General features: G+C 41.0%; 1 protein-coding gene across 3 annotated transcripts in view; it reads left to right on the forward strand.

Moving 5' to 3' along the window:
• The first annotated feature begins 279 nt into the window (after positions 1–279).
• The window catches only part of ccdc88ab (coiled-coil domain containing 88Ab), an 84262-nt gene continuing 60950 nt past the window's right edge, over positions 280–23591 (forward strand). For all 3 annotated transcript variants that reach the window (XM_066696946.1, XM_066696947.1, XM_066696948.1), the window contains exons 1-3: positions 280–1016; positions 1123–1223; positions 9944–10052. In XM_066696946.1, the coding sequence (XP_066553043.1) occupies positions 954–1016; positions 1123–1223; positions 9944–10052 (273 nt within the window). In that variant the 5' untranslated portion in view covers positions 280–953. The remainder of the gene's footprint in view (positions 1017–1122; positions 1224–9943; positions 10053–23591) is intronic.

The raw sequence follows: 23591 nt of genomic DNA on the forward strand, positions 1-23591 counted from the left end.
GGGTGGCTGTCTTCTATCTATTCAAAGCATTTGAACAACAAACAACCAAACAAACACACTCGCTTAGTGTGGTCGTGACGGACAAATCTGATGTATCTGATCTCAGGTACTATTTTCTTCCCTTCCAAGAGAGGAGCGGACCAGCTCTGGCGGACGTAGACAAGGGCTTCTTGCGAGCAAATCAGTGCCCTGAAGGGGGTGGGGGATCAGGGAGCAGAGAGAGAGACCGACCAGGGGAGGTGGTACTTCGGCTCTGTGCAGCTCTGACTGACAGTTCATAGCGGTTACTTGGCAGCCTGGAGAAAACCAGGAGGAGCGAGAGAGAGAGAGAGATATGTAACAGTACAGTCACCGCACAGGAAACATAATTATACAGCACAAGGGACGGAGACGGTCCAATCTGGGATGATTGTCACACACTCCTGATTTGCAACGTTTCGGAGCTGACATTTTTAAAGGATTCTTTGGAAGAATTTGCGTCTTTGTTTCAAGACACCCTTAAAAAAACAGAGGGGGATAGTCATGATCGATTTTGTGGGACCCCAGCCTATCCGCGTAGAGAGCAGCCCGCTGCCGTGAAGCGGTCCTTGGGGCAGCGGTGCAGATTAACGCACATTGCTTTGGTGGGCTCCGCTTTTGCAGGAATTTGCGAGCACTTTACGGGTCGCCACCAAGGAGGGAGGGAAGGCTGTTTGAAACAATGCAACAAGGCAGCTAATGCAACCCTGTCTCGGTGAAAATGATGTAGTCTCCCCGATCCTGCCTTCAGCAAGCCTGCATTTCAAGGAATGGTCGGATGCTGTTCCCCCCCCCCTGCTTCTGAAATGGATGTCTTTCAAGCAGGAGCTGCGCCTAAATAAAGCAAGGGTTCATTTTTTTTTCAGTGGAAAAACAGGAACCCCTCACTGGGAAACTACACAGATACACGAAAAGATCTCGTATTGATACTCAAAATGGAAAACGAAGTATTTACTCCTTTACTGGAGCAATTCATGCTGACCCCCTTGGTGACTTGGGTAAGTGCTGTTTTTTTACGCATTTACGCATGCCTATATTGTAGTCATTTGTGTAACTGTTTTTTTTTTATTTTTGATTCTCATTATTTTGTGTTTTTCGCTCTAGGTCAAGACGTTTGGGCCACTGGCTGGAAAAGACGGTGGGAAACTTGGGGAATATGTAGAACTGGTGGACGGGATCTTTTTGAATGAGATCATGCTCCAGATGTAAGTATGGTTTACAGTCCTGCTGCTTCAGCGGTCGCGATTCTGGAGCGCAGAGGTCCGCAGTTCTGCGCGGCTCCACCATTGGGAGCACCGGATTCTGCAGCTCATGCGCAGGAGTGCGGGAATCTGCGCTTCCAAAAGAGAACTGTGCATTCGCACGTTACTGCATTGTATAGGATCCGTGTCAAGATGAGACACAGCAGTGGGAGGATGCTTAGTGTAAAGAGCCTAGTTCTTCATTTCCATAAAAAAAGACAACGCAGGGTGGATCTGATTGCTGTTTGTGTCGACTTGTGTGAGTGACCCAATTCTATGACCTGGCCAGCGGAGTGGGATCATGTTAATACAGTCACTTCCACTTTTGACACATTGAAGGACGGCCTCTGTGCCCCTGTCTGGCTTTGCCATTGGTAACCCGAGTCAGCAGCAGCTGATCTTCCACTTGAACGATCAAATCACACCATCCGCTTCCATCTAAAGTGTCATCTGCAGCCTACTGGAATAGCTATCCCCCCATCTTTATGTGTTTGTACAGTGAGGGTACCACCAAACAAACAAACAAGCAAGCAATAACTACATGGGCTGCAGTATTATCAATAACAACCCAATTATTAACATAGATATGCCAACCAAAAAACCTAATAGACATTTGCATTCCTGTCCAGAAGTTATACCTGGAGGGTCATGATTTGTATTGGAATTTAATTGATTTGGATTGTCTGCGTTATTGATGGTGGTCAACAGCAGACGGAAATGGAGTTTGTTCTGTAGTGGCCGTGTCCGTTGTCTTGTTATGAGGAGGACGGTGGAAATGGTGTTTGGGTGCTTTCTTGTTTCCAATCAGAATGGAGAATAAGGAGAACTGTGAAAACTCCAGCTGCCTGTGCATAGTGCAGTGGACACCATATACTGTATAGCTGATGCTGCATTGAGATAGTCATCGTCTAGGATATTCAGGCCTAGTGTTTGCTGGGAGCCTTGAATTCCTGCTCTGATCTACCCGTATTGGGTTGAGACGCATGGTTTCACATAGCTGGTGTTCGAGCAATGCAGTAGTATTAAATCCAAGCAGGATTATCTCAGTACAGAGATAACTGGCTAACTGTGCCAGTCACTCAGCTGGTCTACCTGTGGGTTGCTGCTGGTTTTCACAAGTGGACTAAGAGCTGCCCCTTCCCTATCTGTCAGCGTGAGTGTTGCGTCTGTCATCACCTTAATGTGTTGCTTTGAACTCCTTCGGTGTTATGCTGGTGAGGTTTCACTTCAATGCTGGGTTAAGGTTGTGGTCCAGCCCTGTTGTGTGTGACATTGGTTCATATCCCACAGTTAGATTTACAATAATTGTGTGATTTAATTGAGACATTGTGCTCTAACGCCTCTTGCTGTAAATAAATAATTGTAATAAATCGTTTTTTGTGTCTTGAATGACTTTTGGCAGTGGGACCTATTGTATGGCCAGAAAGCCTCGTTTGGCAGCAGAGACTCTGGTACTTGGCCTACTTTTATCTAAATAAAATTGAGCTTTCTTGGCTACATTTCTTGGTCAGATCAGCTGGACTGTGTGAGGGACAAAGCAGCGCGGGCATTTTTTATGTTTTGTGTGGGTTTGCCGTTATTGTGTCCTTATGGGTTAAAGCTTTCTTCTCTGGCTTGTATTTGACATGGGGTCGGGTGTTATTAACTTTTTGTGTCCTGGTTTTATGACAACAGCCAAAATGTGATTGGTGTTTGTGTTGAAACAGAGTATGCACCATGTCCAATTACAGGAAACTACAGTAGGGGCCTCTTTTGTTTACAGGATGCTTTTATAGGGTAATAAACCTATATATTGTTGCTGTCCCTGGTCCTCTCCGTTATTTGAAACTAGATGCAGGCCTATTTGTATTTTAATTGGTCTAAAGTGCTTTTGGCAAGATCACACATTTGTGGGAAGACTGTTAGTCCATCAATTTGAAGGAATGTGTCAGAGCTCCAATCCCCCTCCAGTCTGACTTACATTGCTTTGTAGACAGAAAAGGCTGAAGCATAATGGAGAATCGGCTCAAAATGTGGAAGTAACACTGACTGGAGGCCTTCAGGAAACCTTACTTGTACTCATTTTGACCATAGCTCAACACATCTGAATTCCACAGAGACGGACATGGCTTAGTAACATGATGACTGGCTGCTAGTTTACTAATTGCTTATTATTGATCATGTTAGAGGGGTTTGCTCCTTTCTCAGAGAGGGGCTTCTGCATATAGTACGAAGCCAACATGTCGTATTGTCAAGTTGAAAGTCCAATTCCAGTGATTTCGAAGCGCAGTCCCCAAATAAGAGTTTCTTGATTCGGTATGTTTGGTTTCTCCTCTCCAGGTGTTGGTACAGATAATGAAAAATAAATTAGATTGATAGGATGTTCTGTTTATTGGGCTGATCATTCTGATGAAGGGGAACAATATAAAATGAACCCACCACTTTTTAAATCAAATCCCTATGAGCCAATGCAAAATCCCATGCTCCAGAAATCAGGAAAACGGATTTCCTGGGGGAAAGTGCACCACGTGTAGTCTGCTAAACTGCGGTGGTCCTCCCTCATGCTCACTGAGAGCAACACAAGAACCCTTCTCCTGGACCAAGTGGACAGCTGCTGTTAGTCTCTGCAGTGATTCCTCAGTAAATCATGGTATTCAGTAGATAGTGGCCAATAACAGAGCTGGCATTGTGAAGCATACTCATGAAGTACTTCTTTGTCCTAGAGAGCCTTAAGTATACTTGGGTCATGTTTTCACTTTGGAACACGGCTCCCCAGTTGAGTCTCGTTATTTTGTCTGTAGGCTTTCCCCCGACTAAGTATTTTTAAAAATTGTATTTGTCAGGCCGTTGTTTTGGATCTCTCAAGTCCGTATGTGTAGTGTCTACAGTATTTCCACAGCAGGCGAAAACGAACAACCCCGTTTGCTTGGCCTGCAAACGGTGGCAATGTATGACCCAGGAAATAGACCGATTACGGTGCGTGTATTAAAAGATGGAAGGAAAGTGATTTACGGCCTGGTAATTTGTAAAGACAAATTAGTCAACGAGTCAATGAGGCATGGCTTCTTTGTTGTCCACTTAAACAGCGGTGAAATATAGCTATCCTAGTCTCTAACTCATGTGGCTAAGGAAAGCTCTGTTTGTGTGTGTTTGTGTGTGTGTCTGTGTGTCTGTGTCTGGAGATCAATACCATCATTAGAGAATTGGAGACCCTTGTCTTTAGATGTGCTGTGTGATTACCAAGAATAATGGGTGCTAGACAGATCAGACAATCAATTTTTAAACCTTAAACACCCATGCGTTTACGGCGAGGACATTCATCACTGCAGGGGGTGTGGGAATCTAGTTTCTGATACAGCAGGAGTCGACATAACCTGAGATAATGACCGAGACGTCTGACACATTTCCTTTAACTACCGTCCTCCAGGTACAACCATGTGATGCTTCAGTCTGAGCCTCTGAAGGCAGGGACAAACCTAAAGCAAAGCCACATAAAGTACAGTGTTAAGTGATAAGTAATGGATTGGTGCTCACCCCATTAATAAAGATTGATTGTGATTGCTGGTTGTGATGTCATACTTAAATGTATTTGTTGTTATCTTTGAAAGCAGTCAGGAGGAAGTTCAGCTCATTAGATTTTTAAGGGACAGGAAATAGAAAGAGAAAAAAACCCTGTGTATAAAATAACCTTTGTTAAATGGTTTTCAGGGATGTTTTTGTCTTCTGTGATCCATAGATTTCATGTGAGTCTAAAGGAGGTTTAGGATCCTGTCTATTCCGTATACAGTGGGGTCTCCTGTGCCGAACTCCGGACAACAATGAAAGCAGTAAAGGCTGCAGTTGTCGTGGGGATTGGGAAACCCCTCCTGGATTATTTAATGGTTTATACTAAAACATGCACAGATGGCAGGAGATGAGGCCGAGCGTTTCCAGAATGCTGAGACTGGAGCATGCTGGGGCCATTAAGCTATCAGATTCCAGCCCTGAAAGATGTTGGTCAGTATGTCAGCCGACACTGTCATCCCTCACGGGCTGAGAGTCGAGCAGTGGCAGTGCGGGGGACAGAGTCTTTATTCAGCAGCTTAGGGCTTCGTGCGACTGTGTTTGTTGCCATTTATTTATATATTTGATTGTCTCCTGGGCAGGCCTAATTTTCTAGAGAAAGGGGTCAAATGCCAAAATCGAACAAGGCGTATGTAGCTCAGGCCACCAAAGCTCGAATTGAAGTGTCATCAAAATCGATACTGGGATATGAATCCTGATCTCTGGAAAATAAGAGACTTGCTGGAATCTCTTTAAGAGCTGGTTAACTTGCATGCGACTGTCAGGGAAAGTTTTACAGTCTGTATTGAGTTCTCATTTTTCCCCCTTTTGATCTGCCTGGTATACTGCAGCTTATAACTGGTTTTCTTTTAATAGATAATTAACTCCCTAATGCATCATGTTGTTATATGCAATTCTAGTAAAAAGAAACCACAAAGAAAATACATTACTAAAGTGCTCTTTGCTGGTGCCGTTTCCTCAATCGAATTGCCATGCGGCTTATGTAACTCAGATTAATTATTAAATGAAGTGCCCAGCCTGTACGGTACAGTTTATTTCACCTCTGCTTCAGACAGAGTCCGTAACAACCTGTGAAGTCATGCAGCAGTCTTTGGCCTCCCTGCATCTGGAGCTGTGGTTTCACCGGCTCTCTCTCTTTCGGTTATCTTCAAGAAAACACAAAGTACATCCACGCAGCCATGATTTGAACAGCCTTTGCTTTTTTTACAGTAGTGAGGAAACTTACGCAGAGATAAGGTATCTGTGGCGTGACAATTTAGGAAAGAAAAACATAAACTCTAAAATATTATTACCTTTCTAGTGGTTTCATCAATACACTGCAGTTTTTTTAATATTTTGTCTTTTTGTTAGATATGTCAGAATTCCTTGCATTCCTGCTGGACTCCTTGTATGCACTTGTCAAATTCCCCATTGCTGGCTATCAGGGTAGATGAAAAGCCTTTATCAGCTCTTGCAGTCGGGAGAGGGGATAGATAAAATGGCAGCACTGCTTTGCCATCAACCAACCAACTTCCAACACAGCCTTTCCACTAAAGCGCCGTTTGGGTTTTCCGTTTTAATTTCCTGCATATGCAACTCTTTGGTTAAACACATGCACACACATATACACGCACACCCAACCCACACACGCACTTTAAAGGATTTATGTTTTTTGTAACCCGATCACTTCCTTTCATATTTCTAAGGAGCAGGAAGTGGATGATGCATCTTTAAATGACCTGAATGAGGTGTCAGGAAGTATAGTTCTATGCCACCAGCTTCTTATTAAAATTCACTTTGTAGATATCCTGAGCTGATTGCTATATTTAGCTCTAAACACTCTTCTTTTGATTAACACTGTGTTTATTGGTGGGCCGGAGATCGCTTTTAAATAATCCTAGGATCTTACAAGTTCATTTATGGGGAGGCAAATGCTCTTTCACAACAGCTGCTGAATTGAACCACAGCAAACAAACCCAAACATCTCACAGTGACTCCAAACCATAAGGAAGACAATCTTGACCCGTTAAATCCCTTCTAACCTGCCCCCTCAGGAAGCGGCTGCCTTGACATTGAAAGTCCGTTTTACAAGGCGAGAGACTCTTCGCGCTGGGCTTCAGCACTCACCCGTATTATGAATTCTGCGATGAGTAGGACTGTGCGTCATAAACAAAATGCCACGTCTGTTTTATCGGTGCTGGCGCTGCGGTTGCTGTCATTGCATATCCTTCGGTCTCCAAACCCTGCCGTTCACACAGCACTTCCATGTACGTCTCATTTAACCCAGGCAAGTGTCAGTGGGGAGCATCCATCACAATTTACTTCCTCTGTCTCTCCTGGGAGCCTGGCCTCATCTCTTGGGACAACACAGCAACAGTGTGTATTGGGGAATGGTTAAGCAGCTGAGTATAAGTCTGCTTAACTTCTGCAGTAAATAATACAAGCAAATGTATGCAGTCACTAGTCCAGTATATTGGAAATTATAATGTTGTTGTTGTTGGATTTTCATTTGCTCTGTGTGTGGTTAAATATTAGTTTCCCTCCCCAATCTTTACAGCATCAACCTCCTTCACGTGTTTGTATTGTACTGTCCTCTCAGCCTCACACACAGCCAGCTTTTAGTTCAGCTGAAATTGATGCAACTTGTCATAAGTAGGTTACTCATAAATGTAAAAGGCCTTCAGGCTGTGTTTTACTGCTGTGCTGCCTATTGACTTCTGCACAGATTCAGCCTATTTTGCAGGGGCTATTTTGTCATTGAAGCATTTTAATTTCCTACCTTACAATGGGCCCTATTCAACTGCTTGAGGATTGAATGGCATTGATAATCTCTCTAGATAAAGTACCCAGATCCCCCTTTCCCCCTGCACTGTACTGCACAGGACCTGAGTGTAGGTTAGCAGGTTTAAAGTGTATTTATTTATGGCATGGGGGGTGGCTTCTGACCTCATATCAGGGTGCTATCTAAACGAGCATTGAGATATCGCCCCTTTCTGTTAACTACTGTGCGTTGCATTAAGGGATTACATTTTCTGCCCTGGTATTAAATTAAAGGGGTTAAGACAGTCCCCCGCTGTGCATCTTCAATAAAGGCAGTGATTTGTGGGTCACGTGACCGGGCTATTCACACTGCAGAGAAAAAAAGAAGCCTTGTTCCTGATTTGCAAGACTATGGGGAAGTTTGTGGGTGGGAGTAGACAGCGAAAGAGTGTTAGGGTCTAAAGATCATGGGGTGACATGAACACGTGAATTTGGTAACGGGCCAGGGTAAGTCACAGGTATAGGTTAAAACTGGGCATTTATTTTCTTTCTGAGATGCAAATTTAAAGCATGAAACATAAAGCCTTTTTTAATTCCTGGGCTGCAGTTTTGGACATACAGTGCATCACAGTAAGCTTCCATTTCCCCAGTAATAGACTCTTTATTTATCCCCTAGGAAAGTTGGTCCATTTGTAAATCCCGGGCTATTGGGACCTTGGCAGGCTGCCTCTGCTAAATTGCATGAGAGCATTATGATAGTGTTCAATTGTAAACAACAGACAAGCCTTTATTTTTTTTTATTTCTCCAGTATATCGCTGCTGTAAAGGTTCAAAGATAGATACACAACCAGAAGGAGCCTTTCTGAATGGTTGAGTTAGAAATCTGCCAGATCCATACGGGACTCTGCATGACTTCAACGCTAATCTAGTTTAAAATGGAACCCAGATGCCGGGCATCTACACACACATTTGCGCCTTCACACACCCGCTAATATTATTTCATATAGTTAGTTATTTATTTAAAATATAAACGGATGTGGCAGGGCCCGAGAGTCTAGTTTACCATGGAAATGTGTTCGACCACTGTGCTTCTTAAGAACGTTCTCCTCCCAGTCATTGCAGCACAGAAAGGCGGGTTTTCCAGATCTGCTCTGGTGAAAAAAATAGGTCAGAGACTAGCTAAAAACCACCATCTGTCCAGTGGAGAATGTTAGCTGTGCCTTGTGTGTGTTTTAATCTTTTTTTTGTTTTGTTTGTTTGTTTGTTTGTTTTTGGAAAGTATCTTTATCTGGGGATATTCTGGGGGCAGCACTATTAAGATAAGATTAAAATAGATTGTCACTGAAATATGTGGATTTCAATACTTGTCAGCCAAAACCTGAGATAACAACGCTTGTAACGCATAGATTAAATCCAAAGCAAATTTAAATCTGTCTCTGGTGTCAGGTTTTGAAATCCTCAAAGCAAAAACTATCTATTTTAATTTGAAGATGAGCAGAATAATAGCATTTGTAAGATATCTGATCCCTATTAAAGCTGAGGTAAATGTGCTCATTTATATCTCAGTTCTAAGCCATTTTTGTCATATAATATACAAAATATATATTTAAATAAGTAATTCACCTTCGGATTCTCCCTAATGATTACCAATATAAAGCCAGAGTCTGAAGCGATGGCTGACATGAAAGGTAAAATTGGAAGAATACCCTTTCAAATGTAGATTTTTACAAAACCAGTCAATTTTAAACATTTACTTCCATTAGAAAATGGATTTCCGTAGACTGTAAATGCTGTTGTAAGCACATGCAAATGTTCCCTGGAGTGGCTTTGGCCTCGGACATTGAAAGGTTTAACACCTTTTCAAGTTCATAACAGTGGAGGAGAAACCCATCAATTATTAGCCAATTCTGTGCATAAAACCTCATGATATTTGGTCTAGTTCCAGACCCACCTGAAGGTGACCATAATACCATAATTTTCACCTGCTATTATGTGAAATTGGACAGAATGACTAAAATTAAATCTTCATTTTGCAATTATAGACAAGAGCTTCACACTGTTCTCTTTACAGTACCCCTTGCCTGCCATTAATTTCCATCTAGTGTTGATCCGCCGTGCTTTTTCTTATACCCATAATTCAATGTATTAGCCTCCTGAAGAGACTCTGGGCACATATTAATCTAATGTGTTCTGCAGGGGAAGTGGATTTGCACAGGAAAGTCTGTGAGATGTTTTTATTTTATTTTATTTCCCTTATTCCCCATTAAACCTGATTTTCTTCCAGCATACAGACTTTGTTTAATTTCCTCAAAAGCGAGTATAGAGGAAAATATGCCAATATGACCACATGGATATGTATGCTCATGCTGACTTTTTATTTTGTTTTCTTCCCCCCTTTACAGAAATCCTAAAGCAACCGTTCAAAGAACAAACAAGAAAGTGAACAATGACACAACTCTCAGGATACAAAATCTGTCCATCCTCGTACGCCAGATGAAGTCCTATTACCAGGTAAGCAGACCCTGAGTCCGATCCTTAGTTCCATATTGTGATTTGGACTGTAGACTGCTTGGGTGGGGGCCAATTCAATTGTGCGTCTTATTGTTTAATTGATTGACATTGTTGTTGTTATGAAATTAGCCAGGCTTTGCATTGGGGCATGTGGAGCCCTCTCAGGCTGGAGAGTCATAAGTTAATCATTTTCAATTTGGTTTGAGTAATATGAGCCTTTTTATCTGGGGAAGCAGGGCACGGGATGACCCTAGGAGCTCTCTAATGGATTGAATCCTGCCTTTTCTATTAACGTTTGCTCTGGACAGAGATAAATGGAGGGCCGTGCTGTGAAACTGGGCTGCTGTGGCTTTAGTTTCCCCCCTGGGGTGATGATCGTGTTGCCTGAACATCTGGCCATCAGCCGGTACTAGCGGCCTCCTCTCCTACAGCAACTGGTGCTTTGTGTTGCCCTTCTGCTGGGCCTGCACACCGTGCTTGTCTGTTGAACATGTGAGAGGACTGAGCAGTGCATTACTGTGGGGAGGCTGCATGCATTACAATGTTTCTTGGCAGACGCTCTTATCCAGGATGACTTAGAAGTGTTACACTATATCGCATTATGTTTACATACAATTACCCCTTTATACAGCTGGATCAATCTAGTTACAGTACCTTGCTCAAGGGTACAACAGCAGTGTCCCTGTGATCACATTCCATGATACAGCACAGAAAGCACCGATGTTGCCTGCTAGAAGACGTCGCTGTGCTGAAATACCGTACTTAAAAAGCTCACCACTGCTATATTGAAAATAACAGCCAATCAGATGTGATTGTCACTGTAGTCTTTCCTGATTGGTTGATTCAGGCCTTAGGTATAAGCACGGTGAGGTATTTCACCGAACAACACCGGAATAATGTTGTTTTAAGAACAACAAAATCTGTTTTAGGAATAGTTGGAATCTGCACCTTCTAACTAAAGTAAATGGTGCTTGAACAGCGGGGGAAACAAAACAAAAAATAATAATAAAGAAATAAATGAACCATTGTTAAAGACCCCACAAATCAGTGCTGCTCTTAAATGCAGATTCATCTTGGTTTAATGTAACAAATTGGTGGGCCAGCTAGAGCGGATGATGAATTAATTCACAAAATGTCATTATCCTTTTCACTGTAATAGGTGGTACATTAAATTTGCTGGCTGTAAACACAGGAGTGCATATTTAATCCCCGGCACGGCTCCTAATTCTCGGCACAAATGCTTGAAAGCCTGTCCTGTTCGGTGCTGGTGATCTCCTGTAATGGGGCCTTTAATGTTGTCTGTGTAGTAGGTATAGCCTGCTATAGAAATGGCTGGCTGTTTAGTCCTCTTGTAACCCCCTTAAATAACCACTGCTCTAGGATCTCTGTGAAGGGTAGAGGTGGAGATTCAGTTTAAATTGCTTTCAAGTGTAACGCATGTATTATGAAATAGGCTACATTTCGGATTGGCACAGGTTACCCTTTTTAGAAGGAATGACACTGAAATTGTTAGATTAGTAGTTTAGGGTAGCAGAGCAGGTACATGTGCTGACACCACTGTAGTGGGAAAATGTACTTTTATTATTTTCTTTATATTATTAATTATTTCATGTTGTTAATTCAGTTAAGTCTATAATGCAAATAATTAGTTTGTGTTTACCCCTTTCTGTGAGCCACTTTAATTATTAATTTGCTATAGCATTTTGGTCTATAGCTTTATACCAAACTAAGGATGCTACAGAAATCTACCAAAGTTATGTTACCCTGCCTCTGCCTTCAGGTTCATTGTTTCTTGAATTGTATACAGCTATTGTCTTTTGAATACTTAATCAACGATTGTATAATTATGCATGGGGTAACCTGAACTTGCACAACTGGATTTGATTGAGATGTAATCACTTCCGTAGATAAGAATAACTTATTGTCTATCTAAAGATACAAAAAGACTTCTTCCAACTCACCTCTTGAGTTATTTTTCTTCACTTCATTTGAGAGGAGAGCTCAGAGTTGACATGTATTTATTATTTTATATAATAAACTTGTTTCTTCATCAGTGTATCCTGGGGTTTACTGAAACAACCACTATTTTCATTGCCCACTGCTGTCTTTTTAGTTTTATCATTTGATTATACTTAATATGTCTTAAGATAAGATGGAAATTACACACCAAGGTTCAACGTTTAATTACCCAATTTTCCTCCCCTTTGATGCCGTATCCTTGATAAAACTGTTGGATAGTAAGATACATTCTTGAAATATCTCTTGAGGTGAAAGTTTGACATATGATCCAAAACATTCAACATTTGGAAGCAGGTCACTAAATCAGGTCTATGTATTTGGCATTCAAAATCTGCCTGTAATGTGAATGTTTGGTACAGTGCATACGTATTTTCTTCTGTTACATTGTAGGTTTTCTTCCAAAAAACATGGTTTAACCAAATTAACAGTTACATAAAAAGCAGTTCCCCAAGGTCATGTAATGCTTGTAAGTTTCTCTGTCTCTGTTAAAAAATGTAGTTAAAGTATAAGTGACTGAATGTAAACTTTTTCAAATTATATAGTTGGGATTGTAAGAATTTCAGTTATAGTAATTTAAAAGTGGGTTTCCATCAAGAAATTGTAGCTTGCCTGCTGAGCCTTCTGCTGGGGAAGATAATTGGGCCTTTGGAGATGTACTTTAGCATTCTGAATAATAGCCATGACATGAACATGACTCAGCATGCAGGAAGCGACCCACTAGGAAGTGCCGCTGAGTCATGGACCAGAAAGGGCAGAGAAAATGTATTGTGATTTCTTCTACCTTGCTTCTCTGAAAACTACAAAAGTATTTTATTTATTTTTGAAGAGGTGACCATTTCTTGCCCAAGAACACTGGTAAACTTTAATTGGCCTGTAATTCTAGCAGATTACAGGACATCTTTGACAGGGTTGCTCTGTACACCAGCAGATGCTTCAGGCACACTGACCATGTGCAGAGATTCCTCATGGCCCAGTCATTAAGACAGGAAGCTCTTCCTGCCTGGTAGCAACTTTACAACAGATATGGTCAGTACCACACCACAACACTATTTCATTACTTATGGGAGTATTTAAATGTACATGTGATTAATCTACAGACCTTGGAAAAACATGTTTCTAGGATAAAGATACAATTTATAGACTATATATTTAAATCAGTAAACAAATAATTAAAATGTTTTCACACGTGGAGCTCTTGGCTTGACGTGAAGTGTTTGTACCTTAGTATATTAAAGCTGCTTATTGCCAAGAATAGTTTAATGTACCCTCTAGTGGGAAAGTTTTTGACAAGTTCTGGAAAATAAATGATGAAAACACTCCCACGATTTTCTCCTAGGACAATCTGCTAGGCCCACTTATTTTCTTCTGACTAGTAACATTTGGATGTGTGCTTAGGCCTACATTAAGCTATTCTACAGCTTACACTAAGGAAGTTATATGAAAGTCCAGACACCTGGAAGACCTCGTTAACCAATCATGGATCCGTTTGAACTGGCATTTTAAAATTGAATTTAAAATGTTAAAAGCATGCCCAAAAAAACAACATATGGTAAAAATTGGTTTAATACTCTTAAGTGCTTCCAACAAAACAAAAACTATGGGGTTGATTTTAAATCCTTTACCGCAGTGAAAAATCTATGGAAAGTCAATGGTGTTTTGTAGTTTCAAATCCAGCCCTATTCCTTTTTGCCCTGCCTCCCTGCTTGGCTTCCATATAAGTTGATTAGATGAGGGTGGGAAAATGCTGCAGTCGCACTTCATTGTTGCCTTGCTGGAATACACTGCCCACTCTCAACCAGCGCTCTGAACATCAAAGAGCAGGCAAAACCCCGTCTGAAACGCCGGCGATCAATCTTCTTGACAAGGCACTGAATGGCTGGGTTAGCGAGTTGGAAACGCAACAAGCACTGTCCCCTCTTCTGTCCGTTGCCGCTGGGACTCCCCGTCTTGGTCACCCCCTGGCTGCGTGGTGTGCCTTGTTCCTGGTGGAAAGTAGTGGCTGTGTGCTGGGAGAGGCAGGGATCTTGGTGAAGAAGCAGTGGGGTTAGGCCAGCTGGGGATTTCCCACCATCACTGGTTGTCAAGGGTTGTTTCTGGGTCAGCGCCAAGGGGAAGGATGACCAAGATAGGATTGATAGATCAACACCCCTGCTGTATTGTTTTTTTTCCTCCTTCTTCTATTCGATTTTTTTTCCCTTCTAATTTAAGCATGCTAGTGGGAGATGGAAGGTCGTTCAGCCAGTTCAGAATGCATAGCTCTGTGCCTGCCTTTGTAAATGCTTTTTTCTTATTGGTCTGATTGAATTGGCCTGAATACAGCCGAAGTTATCCACAAGGAGATCTTAGCCCATCGATTGGGGCTTTAACTATCTCTGATTGCGGTTTTAAAATACGAGACCACACAGGCGAAAGGGCAGCCCAGGCCAGAGCACCAGTCCATCCCCCCCACGACCCCAACTTTGTGTGCAGGGCTCACAATATACTGAAATGAACATGGCCGCTTTTGTCTAGTAATGGGGGTCATCCAAGGACACAGGCCCATTTCTATGCATGCAAGGTATGATTATATAAAACATTGACTTGATTCTGGGCCTAAATGCAGAAGCTGAAGTTTGACTCTACATCCACTGCTTAAAAAGGTGGCCTTCCAAGTGCGCACGTGGCTTGGCAGTTTATTTACAGCAGTTAAGGTGCTCATTTATAAATCATTGACCGTGAATAAGTGACGCAACTGGCTTCCTGTTTAAATCTGGACTTGGCAGATACGGATATGAGAATAGTTTTAAAAATAGAGGCTAAGAGCTGCACTGAAGACATCTGTATGACAGAGAGAGACACTATTCTGTGCTTCCAAAGTGACAAAATCGGTCTGAGACCCCGTGTGAAGTGATTCCAGCAGGTAACCCCCGTGTTCAAACGCCTCAAATGAATGCACGACAATCGCTACTGCCCCCCATTTGCTAGAGAATTATAGCTTTTCCTATACAATACAATACGGCTGCTGTGTATCTGGCATTTGTACCAGTGGGCTAATGATTTCACAGTTGACTGTAGTAGCTCGTTTGGTGTCTGTGACAATGAAGCAGACTCGTTAACGAGCGGACAGTGATGTGCGAAAGCCACGATCTCCCTGCAAGTAATTGAGGAGTGAGCAGAGGCTATAATGGCTCAGCCAGTACACCAGTGGTGGGGTCCCGACTCCTGTCTCCCTCGCTACTTTGCATATGGGTTAGCAGCAGGGGTGCCAGGCAAGGCGTGCCAGTGCGATTGGCAGGATTTCTGGGTATTTCCTTGATGCCTTGAAACTTGGCTGTTTTCTTCACTGTAAACAGACTCCCTAACCAGCAGCCAGTTGCTGAAAAGCTCTTATTTATCCTGATGACAAGGAAAGTACAGTTCTGCACTGTAAGTTATTGACCATTGTATACGTTGATTAGACATTAGTATACCTTAAAGTGTACTTATAGTTCACTTAAGTATACTTAAAATGTACTTAACTGTATTGTAAGAGTTGTAGAGCTCATTAAATGCAGCAGCTTTCCATGTAGCTAGTAATTGTGACTTACCAACACCCTAAGTCAAGAAACACTAAAGAGAAACTTCATTAAACATCTTAAGAGAGACATTTCACTTAATTTGTTTTCTGCAACCACACTCATGCACTGGCATGCAGCTGTACTTGAAAACGTTCATTTCTTGCATTTGAAATAGTATTTGTTCGTTAAACTACTGAAAATCAATAGAGAGTTTGTGTCCAACGTTACAAAGCCAGACTGTCTGAATATTTACGGTATTCTCTAGGCCGAATCTCCGAGAGTATATCATTGGTAAATACGTATATAGCTGAATGGACAGTATTTATCAGTGTGTGTTACATGTTTTGGTGCGGTGTAGTTTGGTTGTGTGTTCAGTGCTCATGCAGCTGTGTGTCCTCAGGCTGTCAGAAACCACAGGCTCGGGTTCAATCAACTAAAGAAGTGTCTGTTAAGCAAGAAAATCAGAGTTCAAATGAGAAATTAAGATTTTGTACCAGTGGCAATCGATTTCACCACATCCTTTACTTCCACAGCTGGTATTATAATCTTCTAATCACCAAATTGTGTGTTTCTGGGAAGACTGGAATAGGGGCTAATTGCTAATAATCAAGTTCATGAGTATTTTTCAAAATAATACAGCTCCCTCTGATCCTGAAATTCAAAGAAAAAGGATAATGGTTCAATTTCAACACATGGTTTTTGCAAAAGGAAATTATAGCATTATAGTGGTTTACTAATTTTAACCCTTAAGGCAGCTGCCTAAGAATGTAATCCAAGTCAGTCATTTTATTTTAAAAACAATATATTCATATTCCGATTATTTTATTTGATCCCAGAACTGGAATGATATAAAAGGGAATAGCGTTTATATTTAGGGGGTCAAATGCTGTCTAGACAGCACTCGAAACACCATAGACCCAATTTGCTCAAAAGATCTGGAGGTTTTGGAAAAATGCATCCACCAGAATGTCACAAGGGCCCTGCTTTACATTTTAATTCACATCGTATTGGAAATGTGGTAAAGAATTGCTGAGAAAAGAATTCTTCTTGGCTTTTAACTGTGTAAGATGCTCTGGGATTTCTGCAGAATGAACTGTTCAAAAGGCCGAGAAGCATAGAATGGTTTACAAAACTGGTAATTAGCTTGTTTTTCATATTTTCCCCAATTAATTTCTCACTCGGATTAACTACAGTACCCCAATGTGGGCTCACACTCTTTCCAAGACCCAATTCATTTGGTATCCAATAACTCAAACCACTAGATTTGTGCAGAAACTAATTGACAGGAATGGTTTGTACAAAGGTCACAGACACAGAAATATTAGGTGTCTCGCTAGTCCTCTCACTGCTGGATTGCTGAATTTTCACTTCTACATTTTCCTTATATCCTCAAAGCATGGTGATTTTCCCCTGAGTCAATATGGTCAAGATCAAACAGTTTTTCCTTAAAAAAAATATATTGCTGTATCGCATACATCATTCGATTGATCTACAGTACTTTGAGATAAAGGATATGCTGCGCTCTGTAAGTCTAAGGTTCAGCCCATGTACAGACAACAGAGACATTCTTTGACCCGTGACCGATTCCCTAAAAGTAACCACTTAACTGATCACTCATGTCATTATAGCTTTTGAAGTTTTAAAGAAAATGTCAACGTCTATTTTACAGATAATATTTCAGGAGTTATCTTGTTTAATAATTAAGAACCCAGATTACCCTCGAACAATAAAGAACATCTGCCTCCTGTCTTTTAAAAAAAACTTTTTGTAACATGTAACCATGAATGAGGGTTTTTTCCGTTTCCTGTTATACCTGCATTAACCGTCACTTTCTGAATGCTTTTGCCACTTATTGATCAGTGTTGGAGAGGAAGCATATTTTCTGGATAAGCTCCATATTTGCTTCGGTGTGGTGGTTCTCTCTAGGCCACTCTATTAAGGAAAGTGCAGTCTTTTGGCAGGGATTGGGGATGTAGGGATGTCTATTACTATTGACTTTAGTTTACCATTTTGTAGTCTGTGTGATATAAGAACACTAGAAAGGTTACACACGAGGGAAGGCAAACTCCCAGTACTGTCTGGTTTGAAGAGCTTCATTATGCTTCTACCCTGAGAACAACTGATGTTTTTTATTTCTATACATTTATTTATATCCCCATATATTCCCAGTAAATTATGTTTTATGATATATATCAGCAGCTGAAGGTCAATTGGTCAAATTCTCAGCATATGGATCAAAGGAAGTTTATTCAATAGCCTAAAAAAATGCGTCATTAGTTCATAGTGTGTTATCCTCTTAATAAAAGACTTCAGCTTTATCCGTGCTTTTGCAGTTCCCATTAAAGGACTGACTGGAAACAGGCCACACTTCATAGAAACTGTTAGGTAACTGTGGGTTATTTATTTGGATTGCTTTAACTAGTGAACAGAAGGCCATTCTCAGGGAGAAATAGGCCCTGCCTCAAGGGAATTTGGGCTAGTTTCCTGAACTGGGCAAGCTTTAGACCTCAGAGTTTCAAGCTTGATAAAAAAACTAAACCTTCAGCAGTCAATAGGCATAACTGCTCTCAAAGTGTAGGCCTAATTAAGCATCAGTGTTTTCCCCCACCCCACCCACCAGCTAAAATGGCTTAATGAATGTATTTTTCTTTTTACTTTTTACTGTAAATTCATGCAGCTTCCTTTGTTCGCAAAAGCCATGTTTACTTTGCAGGCTGGCGATTTGCTTTGGAAGTGATTCCCTGGAATCCCCTGCCTAACACAATGAATATCTGTCAGGCGGCTTGAGGCTTCAAATGTACAGATGAGTTGTGTGTTGTTTTTTTCTTGGTGTTTATTTTCAAATGCAGCCTTTGTTTGAGGTAGTCCACTCTGAAGAGTTGGCAAGTAGACTTCCGTTTCTTTTTGGGTAACCTTGCACAGTGCCCTGTAACTTTGTATACAGAGGCTCCACAATGCTTTTGACCTTGAAATCTGTCCACACTGGATGATTCTTAACTCCCCATTAAAGATATGCCTTAACGCATCTCGGTTTCTAATGCAAAAAATGCAATTCTGTTTGAGTCCTTGAATTTCGACTCGGGGAAACAACCTGTCCAGTGTATTATGGCATGTTTATTTAAAAAATGTTTGCCTCGAGCTACAAACATGCAAACACACCAAATTAGCGGCAGAGTCAAAATTACCAAAACTTCCCCGGGCACAAGAAATTGTTTTAGTAATGAATGCAAATTAATTAACCCGTTGTGAAAAATGTTATTGAATATTGTTGCATCTTTGGATTCACAGTAAATCAAATCAACAAACACATTTTATATACAATAAACAGACCTTTTGATTCACAAAATGTCCTTTTTTTACAGGACAGTGGTATATTTAAAAGCTTGGTTAAAAACAACAAGAAACCAATCCCTCCCTTTCTAATATTTTGGTTGAATCTGCAATCTGAAGTTTAGTTTATTGTGGTTAAGATACTATTTTCCAGATTCTCACAGTGCTGAAAGTGCACTACAGACCCATTTCTACTATCAATGCAGATGTCAAACTGCTTAATTTAGTGTAATGCTGTTCCGCACAGAGGCACTGGAGACAGATGAAGATGGGGAGGGCATGCAAGTTGGCACACTGTATAGCTGTGAGGGCAGGATGTCTGATCTTGACAATGGGTCTACTGTACTGTGTGTCAGCAGACTTAGTTTCTCAACTAATGGAAACAAACGACTTGTCTTTAGTACATTTTGCAACAAACCAAGTTCGCTGAATTAATAGTTTTTCTTCTTTTATTTCTGCAAAATATTGACACAAATCTGAGGCTACTCACAGTGTATCCCAGGTCCAGATTACATGCTGAAGCTTTACATTAATTACAGAGGAAACTTTCAAATATAACCAAATGTAAAGCGTTCTACGTATGACTGGGGCCTTATTTTTATGTTGCCCATTTTATTCTTGGACTGCGACCAACACAAATATCTCAAGGGAGTTTTTAAATTGCAGACTTAGTGATGCTGGCTTTTGGTTACCTCCTCCTCAGCATTGGTAAAGATAGCCGTGCTTAAAGTATCATTCTTACGTGACAAAAATAAATATTTCTTCTCCGTTTTCCAAGTTACATCCGTTAAACAGAGCCTTGCTGTTTTCATTCGACCTTAAAGGGAAATGGTACCCTCTTCTTAAACACGAGTGTCCATCTCTGCAGTGACTGTTGGGTCGGATACAAGATTTGTAAAACTGGAAACTGGAAGCAGTCTTTCAATTTTGATGACACGCATATCAAATACATCCCTTGACTGCAGTATAGTAAAGGAAGATCAAGAATGGGTGATGACAGTGTTTCGATCTTTGTGTGCATATGTTAGAAATGCCTTTTTAGCCATGTGAACACCTTTGGAATTAAATCCCGACAATTCAGTTCTCTTCCCAAGCATTTGCATTTTCCGGTTCGCATTTGACTTCTACACAGATCACCCAAGTCACTGGCAGCCTGGCGGCAGTTTTTATGCTTCCGGCTTATTGTGAATCGAGTATGGATTTTCACGGTCCCAATTTGCATATAACATTTCAAATAATATTATATTGCTGAGCAAGGCTGATAAATCAGCGGTTTTAATTATGGGCACGTCCGCGTCTTGACTCATCTGCAGCTCTCAGATATGAGCGTTATGAGCAGTCTTTTGGAAGATGAGACGGTTTTGAAGTGAAACTGTTTACTCTTTCATTTTGAAGGATTATAGAATTCATTTTTGACCTTGATATGAAGAGGGTTCTTGAAATTATTATTACTTGGAAGTGTCTGATAACCTTTTATGCCAGTTCTTAACTGATGTGGCTTGCCATTATACTGAATCAAATGCTTGCCAATTTGTAGACTGATAGTAAAGATGTAATATCTGCTCTGTTAAAAATAGGTTTTACATTCGCAAATAACTGCATTTACCATGTTATTTTTACACATTGCTCCCCCTGCCTCTGATTTTATCCTGTCCAATTTTGTGACTGTTTTATGTCTGTCTTTTTCTGTCTGCTCTGCCAAATTCTTGCTAGTTATTTTCCTTTTAAGCCCAAAACTTCAGCTTTTTCTGATGGTAGGTCTTCTCCTTTTTTATTTCCCCCCCTTCCAGACAAATGTGGGAGAGACGTCTTCAGACGAATAGCCTTGTTACCATGGCTTCAGCTGTCATAACTCCTATGGCTAAATCTTTAAAGAGACACAGACACAACACCCCACTGATTTTTACATCTGTGCAAGCTTTGGAAACTCAACTCAACTATGATCCCTGTCCTGTCCTGTATTGCTGAGAAACTCTAGATTCTGTTTACATACAGTACTATCGCTATCTAACCAGTCAGATGACACACCAAAAGGTTCAACGTAATGCCCACTGAGGTATATTATAGAGACGGATCATATTCTATATTTGTAGCACAGTTCTTATGAGCAGTAGTCTGTGATCTCCCGAGTCATTAATAGCCATAAACACTATCGGCGAACTCTCGAACCTCTGGTGAAGGAGTATAATTGCGTTAGGAAGCTGAGGCACAGTGAAGGTCACTTGAGATTGTATCTGGTAAATTACTGTTCCTGGTCTCACTCATTAAAAGCTTTTAAACAATTATGAAGTACTTGATTTGCAGGAAGTATTTTAGGATGCATGGAACAAAAGGACAGGAAGTGGTATAAACTCGCGTTCCCATCAAATTAGAATACAATGAGTTTCACAGCATGAGAGGAACAGTGGTTTTAGCTCTTATGCTATGATTATATTTTTTTAATTATCTGATGATTGCTATAATTTTAGTGTGATATATTTTTAGATGTCACTTTTACAATATCTGTGTTTGAAAATGCGAATATTCACATAAGGAAAGGGAAACCAATTGAAAGACATTTTTAAAATTCTGCAGGCATCAGAGTTGAGTTTATTTAAAGAATACCTTTCAGTCCTGTGTAGTTTGGTCTCTCGATACAATCCACTGGGGCCTACACCTTGTCAATTCAGTTTCTGACTGTGGGTGACATGATTTTATGTAATGAACGCTTTTCTTGTGATTAAATCCCTGATTAAAGAGTGTTACTCTCGCTGAGCGGGTGCTTCCTCTCTGGTAACCGCTGATCAATGTGTTAGTGGTGTACAGAGGCTTCTGTGTTCAGTCAACACGGCGACAGGGCTTGTTTATCAAGCTATTGATTGATGGTTCATCATGGGCATTATGCAGCTTTTGCTGCTTTTGGTTAATTATCTGTATCATTACTGCTGAGTAAATAATAATAATTATAATAATTAATAAAGGATACAATGTGGCTTCTTTCTGTCTGTCTGCATGGCAGAGGGCTCATGCTGTGTATATTATTATGGGTTTTACTATTTTTATTAAGTAATTTCACAGACACCTTTATCCCACATGGTTTGATGCTGAACATACAATTTTAACACGTGCACAATATGACAGGGGTTACATTGGCAATATGAAACATCATCCACAGATTATAGCGATTAAACGGAAGGTAAAGAGAGAAGATCAGAATGGTCTCCAGGACAAGCTGTGGAGAGGCGGTACAGCTTTAATGGTCCTGGGCAGCTCATGCCATACTGTGGGGCAAAGAAATCTCAAGGAGACTAGTGACTAATTAGAGTTGTGTTCATATCTTTCCAGAGAGCTGTGGGAGGGCTGTGTGGTAATTTAGCCTGGCCTTCTCTCGGGGCGGAGGTAATGAGAATTGAGAACGGGGGCTGGCTGTTTTTTATTGACCTTAAAGCTGGTGCCTGTGAGCTGATCTTTTCCAAGAAGCAGATGTTTGCGAAGGTTTGCAAACAAGTAAGGCAGGTTCCAGCCATATGGTTGGAGTGCCCTGGAGGAGTGGGGACGGGAGCGCTGATGTGTGGCTTTCACAGGCCAGGATTGGCTGGGGTTAGACCTTTCAGGCTGGAGAAGCCCGAGGCCTCAAACAGTCCCCAATATTTTGTGGTGATGGGGAAGATGGATAGCAGCAGAGAACAAAGGAAAATAAGCTAATAACTGCGGTGACTCCTGCTCAGGACAATTATTAAAGTCTGGCAGGAAAGTCAGCTGCAAATTACACATGTTCCTGACCCCGTCTCAACCTGCTCTGCATTAATGTAGATACGGTTAAGTGCTATTCATAATGAACAATCCAGTTATGCACTTCATAGTTTTATGACTGTATAACAAACTCTACAAATGGTTAGGTACTCTAAAGTTTGCAGTTTTGTTAAGAGTTTAAAAATCCATAATCCATTATTAAGCATGATTGCATTGCAAGTAGGGAATTTGTTTTGGCTGCAAAGCAGGTCTTTGGCTTCAGTCTGTTTTATTGGGATTTAAAAGGATACTTTTTTTTTTTTTTAAATGAGTTCAAATTTTACCAGCAGTGATGACCTCCTTACTAAATAGTGTGATGTTCTATAATTGGTCTGTATCTTTCTGTTGTCCTTGAGGCATATGATGAGAGTTGAGTTTAATGTTTAATTTTTTTTTTTTTTTTTTTTTTAATCTTTAGTATCATATATTGTTAGGCTTGATTTCGGGACAGAATGGGATGTTAACCTCGGTACGGTAGCCCCTTTGGAAAGAGGGTTTTCGTACCCAAGCTGACGCCATGCCACTCCTAAAAACACATCCACATATTGTAATCCTGACAAAGGCTGCATTGGCAACCGTCTTCTCGGTTGTCTTCTATTCATTCCCCCCTTTATAATTAAAACATGTCTTCATGAGAATGAATCCTATTGAAAACCCATCATTTCGTTAATCAGAGATGGGAGCAAGAGCCTTGCAGAAGCAGGAGACTGATCTAGCCAGCGGCTTTGATAAGCCCAGGCAGGGTTGAATAAGCCTAGTGACGTCTCCATGGAAACCTCCCCCCCCCCACCCCCCGTCTCTGTGGAATGAGGCAACGGTAATTCAAAGCATTCAGGGCCTTACAAGGCATGCGAGTCGCTATATATCCCCCAGGAGAGCCCTC

Source organism: Amia ocellicauda, chromosome 23, assembly GCF_036373705.1.
Source record: "Amia ocellicauda isolate fAmiCal2 chromosome 23, fAmiCal2.hap1, whole genome shotgun sequence".
Lineage (NCBI taxonomy): Eukaryota > Metazoa > Chordata > Actinopteri > Amiiformes > Amiidae > Amia > Amia ocellicauda.